At 40.6% G+C, this 14011-nt stretch overlaps 1 protein-coding gene across 3 annotated transcripts in view; it reads left to right on the top strand.

The window, feature by feature from the left end:
- Positions 1–14011, top strand: part of SCML4 (Scm polycomb group protein like 4) — a 152557-nt gene that overhangs the window by 98741 nt on the left and 39805 nt on the right. For 2 of the 3 annotated variants that reach the window (XM_075597563.1, XM_075597564.1), the window contains exons 2-4: positions 2164–2378; positions 10874–11003; positions 12835–13035. In XM_075597563.1, the coding sequence (XP_075453678.1) occupies positions 2178–2378; positions 10874–11003; positions 12835–13035 (532 nt within the window). In that variant the 5' untranslated portion in view covers positions 2164–2177. The remainder of the gene's footprint in view (positions 1–2163; positions 2379–10873; positions 11004–12834; positions 13036–14011) is intronic. The other variant, XM_075597565.1, reaches the window with a different exon arrangement.

Raw genomic sequence — 14011 nt, 5'->3', positions numbered from 1 at the left:
AGGTATTCTGAGACACACAATAAACCTTTTTTTCAATTTTCAGTGGTGAAAAGAGAGGGGATGACGAGGGACGGGTGGATAGTTGGGAGCGACCTGGGGAAAAAGAGGGGGAGGGAGGGGTGAGGGGAGGGGGGAGGGGATTGTGGCGGGGAGGGGCGCATCGGCCCTCGTTCGCAAGGGTATTAGTGTTGGAGCGGGGCCAAGGCTCCCAGGTTCTATAGAATTGAGGCATTCTTTGCTTCAGCATGGCTGTCAGTCTCTCCATGTTCATGACCCCGTCTATCCTTGTGATTACTGTTCTCCTGGAAGGGGCCTTACCTTGTTTCCAGGCCGCCGCGATGCAGCATCTGGCGGCCATAAGGATCGCCGAGGAAAGTCTGGCTATAGGGGCGGGAAGGTCTTCAATTGGTTTCCCCAGCACGTACGTCAGGGGGTCCAGGGGGACCTCTAAGTCCAAACCCGTGAACCACTTCTACATGTTACAGACCAGTGTTTTGTGTGACTGCTGCTACAGCAGTAGGTCTAGTGAGAGACACTAAGGGGCAGATCCACAGAGCTCTGTTAACTCAGGGTAAATAACGGGACAGTATCCAAATAGGTAATGGATGTTAGTAGGACCGGCTAGGAATTTTGCGAGGCTCTGGGCAGTGGGGTTTTGGTGGAGCTTCCGACAGGGGGGTGAGAGTGGGCCCCCCAAGTGCACGCCCCCCCCGGATTTTGCCCAGGCTATAGCGACGACCCTGCCAGGACCTCACAAGCTACGTTAGACTAGCCAACGCCCTTTCTCTCGTTAGCATACTGTATCCCCCAGATACTTCAGGCGTACGCCTTTTTAAGCACAGAGCACTCTCCCTATGTTATTTAGATGGAGGTTTGAGGGGATATACAACTTGTGGAGAGATACTAGCAAAATAGGGCACACGCCCATGTATTTGTAAGGGGTCGCAATTCATCAAGTGGATTTTTAGTGATCCCAAAAAAAACGAACCTGCCTTTCTGTGACTGATGAAGGGAACTGGCCAACACACGTCGGATTCTATCCCCAGCGAAAATTTTGCCCATCTCTACATAGTACCTGTATTTTGGTATTTCTGCTGTAATGTGTGCATTTTTAAAGCAGCAATCCCCCCTAAATAAAGTATTTATTTACCTTATATGAAACATACAGTAGCCGATCTACAGCACTTAAAACTCCAGGGACCCGCAATTGCAGAGTCACACATTTGTTTTTACTTTTGCCAATACAAAAAATAAAAAGAAGAAAAAAAAAAGATGTTTACAGGGTCATCTAATCAGAAGCTGCAATATCAACTCACGATGATCATCTTCCCACTGGTTGCTAGAATGAGGCTCACCCCAGTGGCCATATTGTTTCTCCCGGACAGGAATTCTTGTAAAGGAATTTCAAAGTTAATTATCTCGAGAATCGGGGGAGTCGCCGTAGCTTAAAGTGTCGCGGTTCAGCCCTGGTGGACCCCTGGTTTTTATGGCATGTCAGCCATTTCCTCTATCATGTTATGTGGCTTCACAATCTCATTTTACTAGATTCACAAGCGGAAATTGCACAAGTTTTGTTCTTTATTGTTGTTTGCAACATCGGACTATGGGCCTAATACAATATGTGCAGAAGGATTCAAGCCAATTTTTGGCCAACGGCTCACCGCCAAATGCAGTGTGATCGGCCACTTTGGTGCATATTGAATTAGCCCCTACGTGTCTACAGTATATATAGCAAGAGTCAATAGAATTGTATTATGTCACCTTTTAATAAGACTTTTTACTCTATGTACTTGCATCTGTCTTTTTTTTGTTTTTTACATATAATATAGAATTCCAGAGATATCTGCTTGTAATTTGTAGGTTCCTGAGGATATAAAACAAAAACTACAATTTTTGGCGCAGGAAATAATGAATGAAATGGCTAACAATTCAATGACTACAGTATTGTGTGACTGCTAAAGAATAAAACGATTACAAATAGTGTATGAATAAGGGCGAACGTACATTGCATACGTGTGTCATTATAAAACTTGATAGCAACTGATACTTTCTAAGTGATGAAGAATTCAAAAATATATACTTTATGCTTTGGTTAGTAGATTAGGTGTATTTGGGTCTCCTCGTGGTAAATAACAAAGGGCTCTCTTCTTTGTTCTTTTATAGCTCCTTCTCTGTATATGAGTCATTTTTCCTTACCGCCAGTGAGGTATCATAGTGTGGAAATGCAGTCTCCAAGAATACCTGGTAGGAAACGAGGACGGCCTCCGCTTCATTCCAACCCCCTGAAGATGACAGTCCACAACCTCTACTCTGGGACTGCCGGGTCTCTCCCAACTGTGAAAATTCCAAAGAAGAGAGGCAGGAAGCCAGGCTTCAAGGTACTGACTCTGCTCATCCCCCTCAGATCACCTGCCTCTTAATTTCATTGACCATTAGTCATTGCATGTCATATTTTTAAACATCTGAAAAGGAGGGGGGGTAGTTTTCCTTTTTACTGATCCACTTCGTAATTCCAATCCAGCAAACGATAATTAAAACCACTTCCCAGCTCTTACTAAATGACGGAAATATGCACAACAGGGCTCTTCCACCCTGTAAAGCACGGACGGGTGCATCAACAACAAGGTAAAGATACAATTCAGACTGAGGTCATTTAAACACTAGTTCTGCTTTAATACGCTCATGGTTCCAGTTTTGAATTGTTCTTTTTCCCGTATCCTCCCTTTTATAGGCTGTTAATAAACTTGGAAGTTTTTTTTCAGAGTGTGTAAAGTTTGAAGAAAACTTTTTCGGTTAGTAGAGATTTTTTTTGCATAAAAAAATTCTTATTACATACGGCAAGAACTCCTGTTTTTTTTATCACTGCAAAGAGTCATTTTTCGGGCGAATTTGCATCGCTGATCTTGCAGGTTTCGTAAATCGTCTCCTTTACAAGGACTGATTTACACATTTCAGCAGAAATGTTGATTATATTGTAATATTGTTTTAAAACACCCATAAGATTCAATCAATATTGCCATATTCAGCAATTCTTTCTTGAATTAATATACAGTAATAAAAGGAAGCTGGAAGCAAGTGTAACAAATGTTTTTACTATATGCAGTATTTTGGTGCTCAAAGCCTTAATATTAATTTATTCTCTAGGCGGAGATAGCTAGAGAAACCTGAAGCTCTTTTGTAAACGTCATATATTTTTGCAGATTCCACTGTTTTCCCTCTTGCTGTTTGCTTTGAAAGATACAATACGATGAGACGCAAGCATATATTTTGTCAGCATCCAAGGATAAAACTAATGTGACTTTAAATCATGCGCTGCCAAAATGAACGTAATTACAATGAGCACATTTATATTCCTGGAAGAGCAGCTTCTAAATCTTCCATTTCGTGACACATACAGAATTTGGAAATTGTCAAATACTTGGTTGTAAAGAGGTTTTTAACTCGGCTGGGATAGATCACAATTCAACGAAATGGCTTGAAAATGTGAATTTATAGCTAAATACTGTTCAAAGTACAGACAACCACTGTCTGTACGTACTCATGCAAAATGCAGTGTTTTTTTGATGAGTATTGAGGGGCAGATATAACACATATAACATCACTTTGAGAAATATGGTTTTAGTGTCAACTGTCTTCAGGGATCTGTAACGTGCAGCTGTTATGGCTTTTGTGCTGCTTGCTACAAGGTTTATGGCAAAACCAACATCCCTTTTACAGAAGAGACTGTATACTGTAGCAATATTGTAAGGGGAAGTCTGCTTTTCTGTACCAGTCACTATACAGTACTTCTCAAGGGAATGTATCTCCTCTTAAGTATAATGTTACCGAAACCATTACAGGTAAAGCCCAATTATTTTAAAAAGCTGTTACCCTGTCACCCAAAGGGCAAACCACATGTTCTTTGGAATCAATCAACATGGTAAGGTAGTTTTGGGTGGAATGCACCTGCAACAGGTAGACCTATATGTATGGGGGTGGGGAGGGAAAGAGGGAGGGGCAAAGGTTAGACATTGACTCCTAATTTATATCAAGTTAATGCTGAGTGAAAGGAATTGAAATACAGTGTTAAGTCACTTTTTACTATACTGAATATGGGGAACAGATGGGAGAGAAGTCTTTTCACAGCCCACGTATTAGCAAAACGCTGCAGCTCAAATAATATAGTAGTGATCACATTTGTTAATAAGCTTTGTTTCTTACTAATTAATCTGTTTTTTTGCCCTTTGCTTTGCTCGTACCATCTCAACAATGCATTTACAACCAGGTTCATATCATGTAGCTGCCACCAAGAAGAGTGTTGTTTTTACTATTGCTTAAAGCTGCAGATTGCTTTCCTTAAAACTAGCAATATCCAACATGTGTGTGTTTTTAAATAAATCAGTTCTGTATTCTGAATAACATTTTTAAAGTATTATAATGTAACAAGCATTTTTTGTTTCTATAGCAACCATTTACAAAGTCACACCCCCTTCCTCTTCTGAAACAGGCTCTAGCACACCCCTTTTTGAGCTCTGCCCTCCCTCTCTAGCAGTGCACCAATTGTATCTAGTGGCTGCCTGGTCACATGATCTTCCCCACAAAGTTTGCATCGTGGGTTCTCTTCTGCTGCACTTACAGCCATTTAGTGAACCCCGAAGCCGAATCTTCGCCGATCGATCACAAGAGAACGGATCGATCGGCAAATGACTAAATGACTTATCATAGTGTGGATTGTATTGATGCACATATTAAAGGGGGAAAAAATGTAGTTAAAAAAAACACGACAGCTCGTACTGCTGCTTTAAGATGGAGGTTATTGGTAAATCCTTTTGTGATGGTCTACTGGGGCTTTTATAATACAGAATATCATAGAAAGTTGTGCAACCTGTTTTGTGGTGGCTCGGAATCTCGGGGATTAAAAATGTTGCAAAGATAGCCAAGGACAGGGTCTACGGCCTTTATTCAATATGCCGCGAAGCCACGTCACCATGCTAGGCATGATTTTACTGCAATTCATTTGAATGGAGTTGAACTCTTTTCACAGCTTCAGAAAGTAGGACTGGCAGTTGCAAAATGCACAATAATTGACATTTGAGTCTAACAGCACTGACAGTTGCTATAAAAGCAGCAATACTACCTTGCCAATTGCTTCAGACAACTTAGCTAGCACTATGTTTGGTCATAAAAATCCTTTTGTACCTCCGGTATATTCATTTATTGTTCGCGTCTCTGAAAGAATTATCTATAGCTGACATATCTACTATCAGAAATTCTCTCTTGGTCTTGCTGAAATGTAACATGAGCAATTCCCTAGACTTTAAAGGAGTCTCACATGAAAAAACCCAGTACTTTTTCATTTTTAATTCACAACTGCCAAACTCACTCATTTTGGTAATTTGAGGTAGACATCCCTTACTGTATAATCACATATATAGTGATCTACACTCTTCTGTCTACACTTGCGCATAATAACTCCATAGCCTCAAACTGTACATACAATACGGTTTGTAGCAGGTACTATACATGATTCTTGTCAAATACTGTACCTATTGAAGACCAGATGCACCTACTTCTGCTTATGTGTGAGAACATAGGAGAATTCCACTGTTTGTCTCCTGCACACACTGATGTTCAAAACGTTCAGCTCATTAGAGTAGTGGAGAAGACGCATTTGATACACAATAAGTGGGTTATAAGAAATATATCACCAGTCCACTTGTATTATGTGTGCATATAAAAATACCCCAAAAAGTAAAACAAACAAAAACATATTTAATTGGTAAAATGATCTTTGCATTTAGCATACTGTATGACACGTTAAGATTCCTTCATAAGAAGTGTCCACTTGCTTTAGAGCTATTCTATCACTTATTGGCGGAGGAACGTATGTGTCCCTTGTTTCATTTTTCAAATGTTGGATGGTCTGTATAAATGATCTTCATCGCTTCTACTAAGTTAGAAAAGAAGCCCAAGTATATTGCTAATGAAAAATAATCTGAAAAGATACAATATATGCATTTCTATTATCAATTGTCCCTAAACATGTCTCTGTGGGGGTAACTTTAAAATAAGGCTTGGTGTTTTTGTTTTGCCTCTTATAATTTAAATTAAAAAAAAACCCCACACATTTGGGGTTTGCCTAAAGAGCGCTGGTTCTGGCTTGTGGGGATAACGTGAGTTCAATGAATAAATCATATAATCATTTAATCTGGACCCCATGTGTTCTGACTCAAGCACACACTGATTGGTGGGTAGAGACGGGCAGTTTAACTCAATCCCACATATCAAGCAAGGGAAATGTCTTACTTGCTGAAGTGTTTATTTGGGAGCAACAACAATACAAATAAAAAGGGGGAAAGGGTACTGAGGGAACACTGGGGCATGGGAGCAATGGTGGAGAAGGGGAGCTATGAGGGGAAGTGGGATAAAGCAAAGTATAGGGATAGATAAAATTCAATAACTTTACCAGGAGTAGGAGAGATGACTGCTCAAGATGGCTGCTGGTTCTAAAAGGGCAGCATGCTGGTCTGGGCTGATGGGAAATGTAACTGGGACTACACCAACTGGAAAGGGGAGGAAGAGCAGTCCATTCTATGGTAAAAGGCAGATGGGTTGCCAATGCAACTGGCTAGGAAGCCACAGGGGGAGCAACAATGTTGCAAACTTAGACTGAGGAGTGCTGGCAGCCTAGGAACAGAGAAACATGCAATCTTGTTTCAGGACACCATTGCTTTAAACATAAAGGGAAAGCTTGTTATGGCAGTGTTTCCACCTGAGGCAGAGATTAATTAAAAACAAGGTTTAGCATAGGATTCACGAAGGAAGAGCCACGGTTCTTAGTGGTCCAAACCACAGGAGCTAGGAGCGGTCTGATTTTAACTTCCAGAGTTTGCCCATCTCTGCCAGATGCATGGGGCCAAGACCTTCTGCAGCCCGGTAAGCCACCTTCACAGCATATTGAATAAGGGCCAAAGTGCACCCACTGCAGCATCCTTGCTGAGGCAGTGAAGTGAATAAACTTGTTGTGTACGCACTAAACAGTACAGCATTGTCATCAGTCCATTTGTCTCCTATATGCTTGCCTCCATGTCTTGCTATTTTTCCTTACTTCTAAACTTTATCCATCTGCTCCTAGTTGTCACAGCTCAGGAAATTTCAGTGCCTTCACTCGATTAATTTAGTAAATTGTGTCTCCTTTTACAACACCCCCTCTGACAATTCTGGCTGTTACCAGCCTTTTCTAAATGTCACAGATTATTCAAACAGTTTATTAGAACTCATCATGAATAGGGAAATTAGGACACTCTCAATGATTCCATCACCATGGTAACAAAATGTAATCTCTAAAATCAACATTGGTTCTCCAATGCCTGCTCTCTGTGCTGCTAAAAGTACTTCGATTTTTATTGCTTTCTTTATGATCCTAAAACTTGAGTCCCCCTTAGTATGTATTCGCATTGGCACATTCAGTCCCAACTCAACCCCCAGTTTGATTTTGACCACATTCTGACATTTTTTGGGGGGGGGATTAGAATAGAGATTTAAAAATTCAGATATTGAGAGGAAGAGGGAAATAAGGTAATGTAGACACAGTTATCCTAGCCTAGGCTACCTATTTCTACCTTACCAAATAGATGAATAACTAACACAAGGTCAGTGAATCATCAAAAGAAAGTACATCTAATTGGTGCACTCCTAGGCGAATTTTAATTTTTTTTTAATAATATTGACATATAATGACTACATGAAGTGAAATAAGTGAATACAAATACAAATATTAACATACCAAGTGGTGCTGCTACTGTATGTCTATAGCAGTCTGCTGGAAGAGAGGTGTGTCTGTATTGTGGTGAAAGAATGGCATATTCCCTAAACCTTTAATAAGGTATAGTAGTGTTTATATTGCCATCTTGCCATAAAATCTACATAACATAGACTCCTTGATTGAAGCTGCCATATAAATGTAAAGTGTGTAACCATCAATTATAGTAAATGTTGATTGCAACTAGTCTGCTATAAGCTCCAGCAGTAAGACAGTAATCAAGCTACACATATATATATTCTTTATGTAGAGTTGGCCGAATATTAACTTCCCCAGATGCATCATCGCATTCCTGGAGAGGCACAGCCTTAAGATATTTGAACTGGTTACATAGACATACAAGATAGAGTATTCCTATACCTTACCAAATAGATGAATAACTAACACAGGGTCAGTGAATCATCAAAAGAAAGTACAGTACATCTAATTGGTGCACTCCTAGGCGAAATTTTATTTTTAGCTCTCCACATACTTTATGAGTCCCTGATTGAGCTTTCACTTTATGGGGCTTATTCTGTAAGCTCCGTTAGCGCTGAACCGTGCGATCTGCAAGGAAAGCCCCAATGACTTGAATGAGGGATTTCCGTGCAGATGGCACGGCTCAGCGCTAGCAGAGCTTACAGAATAAGCGTCTATATCTTTGGCCAAACAGTCCTGTGTACTATCTCTTACTCTTACCATCCATTTGGGTAGCGCTTCAGTTCTAGGATGGCAGAAGGGGGTCCCTTCTCCATGGGCCCTACTTTATGTTCCCCTGGGATGCTTATAGCGGGAGGGTGTCAAACTTTATGCTCCCTTGGGAGTGGGAGGGCATCTAAAGCCACATATTACTCTTCTTCTGATACACTCTGGGTCTCTTCTTGGGCTACCCCTTCTCTCTTTGCTAGAGATGATTGGTGCTCTGTACTGTGTTCTGCCTATCCCCTTTAGAGCGCTTCAGTGCTAGGGTGACAGCGATGACTCCTTTCAAGTTGTGCCCCACATATTACTCCCTTGGGATGCTCACAGAGGAAAGAGTGTAAAGAGCTCCCATCTCGGTGTGTACTTCTTCTCCTTCATACTAAGGATCAAGGGTACTATCAAAATGACAAAGGGGCTACTACCCTAGACTACCTAATTACATAACTGTGTACTTACATATTTACATGTTAGATCCCTCCTCTGGAGCTTCTCCTGGGATCTGAGGGTGGTGTCCTAATCCCCTCCTCCTATTTAAAACTACTAGTGACATCACTGGTCACCGTGCCTACATGGGGAGTGGATACAGGGCGAGGGGTTTGGATATTGCTCAGTCATTCTCAGGTGGCAGGCTAGGCACCTTCTAGAAGATGGGTGGATCTAAAAGTTTACTGGAAGGTGGGCGTGGCTAAGCTGAGCAACTTTGCAACAAATATGGAAAGGGCACAGTACTTTGCAACATACAGTAAATCCTTCAGGGGCCTTAACTCCTTAACGGCCCATTGTAATCCCAGAGGGGGAGGGTATTACATTTAAAAATATAGAAATGATGCCAACAGGCAGAAAACTCAACAATTTTGCGTCCTTTCGCGATAAAATTCCCAATTTTTTTAATTAATAGGGGTCAAAAGGTGCTAACTACTGTAGGACATTCACGGTGATTTTTTGAGCGGTTTTATATCTTCATGAGTTTTTAAGCAGCCATAAACGTCTTAAATTCACCAGGCTTGTGCCAAGGGCTTCATCTGTCTCAATTCAACTTGTTTCCATTGACCATCAGATTGAAAAATCAAAGTGTAACTTAATTATTAAGGGGGGGAACATGGAATGCTTTTTTACCTATTGAATTTAGTAAATGACTGCGACCAGGGAGAAAAAGAACCCTCTGCGAGAGCACTCAGTACAATTGTATTGATGGCTAAAGAGACCCTTGGGCTCATAAGCTCTGGGTGAATGCCTCAGACACAGTGCGATTGGTGTGTAGTTATTATATTAAAATACAAACGTGATTCAGAGCTATGCTCCTCTTAAAATAAAGGTTCAATGAGGAAACAAACAGATTGTCCTCACCATGTGAGAGCACACAAGCCTTAACGATATTAGCGAATTAAAACAATGTACCCTCACGCTGCAGGTTATAGGTTTATCTCTAATAGTCAGTGAGTGATGATTCTTACCGTTCACGAATGAATTGAGCTCTGAATAACGTTTGTATTTTAATATAATAACTACACACCAATCATATTGTGTCTGAGGTATTCACCCAGAGCTTATGAGCCCAATGATCTCTTTAGTCATCAATACTATTGTATTGAGTGCTCTCGTAGAGGGGTTCTTTTTCTCCCTGGTCGCATTCATGGTCACCCCAGATTGTAGCACCGTATACAAAGTCTGGTACATGGTCACCCCAGATTGTAGCACCGTATCCAAAGTCTGGTACATGGTCACCCCAGATTGTAGCACCGTATACAAAGTCTGGTACATGGTCACCCCAGATTGTAGCACCGTATACAAAGTCTGGTACATGGTCACCCCAGATTGTAGCACCGTATACCAAGTCTGGTACTGAGCAGTAGCGAGGGTTACCTTTCCCTACCCCTTACCCCCCTCCCACCCGCTGTTTGCATTTAGTAAATGACTCCAGATATACCTTTAATGACTAAAATAACCACGCACCCCCATCGGATGCATACAATATACATCTATTTTGTGCATGATTGTGAATTGCTCAGTAATATAGATTTGCACATAAAATGGATTTGATTAAGACGAGGGTAAGAGCAATTGTAAGCATAGGATGCAAAAGTTACATACTACAATTCAATTTCCCACCTCATCTCTTTGCAATCCCAGGCAGCAAACTGATCCCTTTCACTGGTAGAGTGGAGAGGATGATTTGTTAAAAGAGGGTAAAATCATCACCAATGAATATGTCCGCAACCAAGGTCATGCAATAAGAGACGAGATTTAAATGCTGAAAGGACACAAGTTGGCCTAATTATCAGCAGAATGACTGCTATATTGAATTGCACTGTAAAGTTATATTTGCCACTGTTATTTCGGATTGTTATGCAGAGTTTTGCATGTTTAAATGCGACCTTTTTTGTTTTGCAGCTGAAGTCTCGCATTATAATGACCCCATTAGCCATCTCGCCTCCCCGCAGCACACCGGAGCCAGACATTAGTTCTATTCCTCAGGATGCAGCTACTGTGCCCAACTCTGCTATCCCACAGGCTCTCACAGGTACATTACGTTATTGCATTGTCTCTATTTTTATAGTATGTATGTACAGTATAAAAATGTAAAAAAAGACACTGACTCATCAGGTATTTTTTTCTAAGCTTAACTGTGCTGTTTCTAACAATACACCCAGATTTACCAACGGGAATCATTGGTTCAGGAGATACATATGTCCCGACACCTTTTTAGCAATGAAAATGGGTGCAGTTCAATAAGAACAACGAATCATTGAAATACCTGTGCATCATAGTGACGTTCCTCTGATTCACTTGCTCATCAGCAGTGATGTTTTCCTGATCCTGGTGGTAAGATTATTCCTGCACTGGAAGACAGGCTTATATAGACTGTCAATGATATTGCTTCAGTTTTTCTTCAAAACAGAAATTAACTGAAAAATGTTACAAAATGTGTGGGTAAAACAAAGGTATTTTTATTTTTAATTGACTGAAGTGCAGCTGCCCTTTCAAATCAGTGACCCGCATGAATATGTCACATATGGTTATTTACAAGTTATAGATTTTATAGTTGCCCTAAAAAATGTATACAAATATTTGTGTGAGAAAAAGTACTGTACTTGCACTAGTTAGTGAATCTAGCAAAGGGTATTGTGACAACATATAGATCGTCATTTATATAATACTCCTCGTTAGAGAGGCGATACGTGACGCACTCAGTATAGTGGGACGGACAGTATCACATTTGGTGTCACTGTGTGTTATGATTTCACCTTTTACTAGCATCAAAAGAATCTGCCAGGTCTGAGCTACAGTAGTGTAAACTCCCCTGGCTAACCTAATCGTTCTTAAATTTGATACATACCAGTTAGATTGTAAGCTCTGTACTTTACTGTTTCTTTTGTAAAGCGCTGAGTATACTGTGAGCACCATATAAAAAAAAATATACATACTGTACATACAAGACAATAGTGCAATGCATCACAACACACTTTGGTTTTGTGCTTTATTACATCACACCTACACTCTGGGCACTTGATTGTTATGCAGCCCTGATTTTCTTCGGCACTAAACTGGAGAACATTTCTGATCAACCTCCCAGGTGGAAAAATTAACAAAAGTTTAGTAGTGAACCAGTGAAATGATGCTCTTTCTTTTGTAATATTTATTTATTTATTTGGGGGGTGGGGGGATTATTTAAAATTATTTCCCAGAAAATCAATAGTTTGCTAAACCACTGGGCGGAAGAAGTAGGTCAGGGTAATGTCACTGACTTTGAAGTGGGTGTACCCCCTCAGTGAAAGCTCTCCTTGTATCCTTGCACAAGTCACTTTATCTTCCTGTCATTCAGGTACCAACATTGTAAGCTCTATGGGGCAGAAACTCATTGTGCCGGCAAAATTACTCTATATGTACAATGCTGCGTAGATTTTCAGTGTTAAATAAGAAAGTATTATTACTACGGTGTGTAGTGTATTATCATCAGACGCAAAAAGAATTTAGCATAGGCAGAAATGGTCACAGTCACTGTAACACAAATCTCTGACGCCTGCCAATAGGCAACATGAATAAGTGCAATGTAAAAATTACACAAATTAGCTTGTTCTGTCATCCATTGCCCTCCTAGGAAAAAGATCAAATGACTACCTGAAATGTGTCACACAGGCTAGATATATATTCATTTGTCTGTTTTATTACTTTCCCAGCAGATCACCTTGATTAACTACTAAAAATGTAATCACGGTCATACTCTATTTAGTCTAAGTGAACAACGTTCAGGATAAAAAGGAAGAGTGGTCGCTCCAGAATTAATTTGAAAAAAAAAAACGTAATTTCATTGGCTGATTTTAAGACGTTGTTTATTTTAAATTTATTTGCAGTTTGCATTTACGTGAACAAACAAGCAAATACAGGGCCATACCTTGACCGAAAAAAGGTCCAACAACTCCCTGATCATTTTGGGCCAGAGAGGCCCTCCATGGTGCTGCAGCAAGCAGTGCAAGCCTGCATCGACTGCGCTCATCAGCAAAAGAATGTCTTCTCCCTGGTGAAGCAGGGCTATGGAGGGGAGATGGTATCAGGTAATATAAGCAGCATTTCATGATTTGCATTAATAACTTTCTTCTTCTTATTTAATATTGTTGTTTTATTTATTATTGTTGGTTAAAACGAGCAAATTCAAGGTCATTGGGGCAGATGCCTGATCATCCGAGTCAATGTCGACTGGTGCGGGATGGAGTTCCAATACTCCTTATTGGAGGTTAGTGGATTCTGGCCATTGAGTAAACAAGCAAATATTTAATCAACAACAAAAAGTTGTGTCTGTGTCTGTATATGTATATGATGAATGGATTATTTATATATATATACATTAGACAAAAGGACCCTGCAACGTGACTGAGGCATCACTATATACAGTATATATATATATATATATAAAAACCAACACAGAAAAAAGAGAATCCCCTGATAGCACTCTAGCATACAAAAGTAACAATATTTATTAATCACAAACATATGTAGCCATGCTGTAAAATGGCATACAGTTTTCTCTCATGCTGGCAGTAAGCCTGGTAAGTTACAGGGTTGCCAGCATCAATCATGGAGGTTTGCCCTCACACCCTGGTGAAGTGTCATATGTATTGAAGGGGAGTGGTCACATACTCTGAGTCCACCGTTAGTGACATCAGAGATGTGCCAGGTTCCTGAGGTATATAAGGCACAGAACTGCCCAATGTTAGAGTGTTCTACAAGGTTGAGCAGAAGGCCAGAGTGTACTAGTGAAGTAACTAGTGACACAGCTCTAATTCAAAGGCCAGCAGCAGCAAGGCTGGCTGGGCCTACACTGTGTCCAAGAACCTGGCACAGGAGGTGATCTCCCTGAGGGGAGAGGTGATTCCAATTCATTAAGAGAGCAGACCTTTCAAAGGGAAGTACCAGCCAAGATGAGCGGCTGAGTTGCTGGCTGTGAGGGGCAGCTGGCACATACTAACTGCAATAAAGATGTCCAGTTCTAAATCAATTCCACTGTGTGAGACTGAAGTGAGACTCTCCAGC

The sequence above is a fragment of the Ascaphus truei genome, chromosome 4, assembly GCF_040206685.1.
Source record: "Ascaphus truei isolate aAscTru1 chromosome 4, aAscTru1.hap1, whole genome shotgun sequence".
In the NCBI taxonomy this organism is placed as follows: domain Eukaryota; kingdom Metazoa; phylum Chordata; class Amphibia; order Anura; family Ascaphidae; genus Ascaphus; species Ascaphus truei.
Note: the sequence above shows the minus strand (reverse complement) of the source record. Positions and strands in the feature narration are given on the sequence as shown.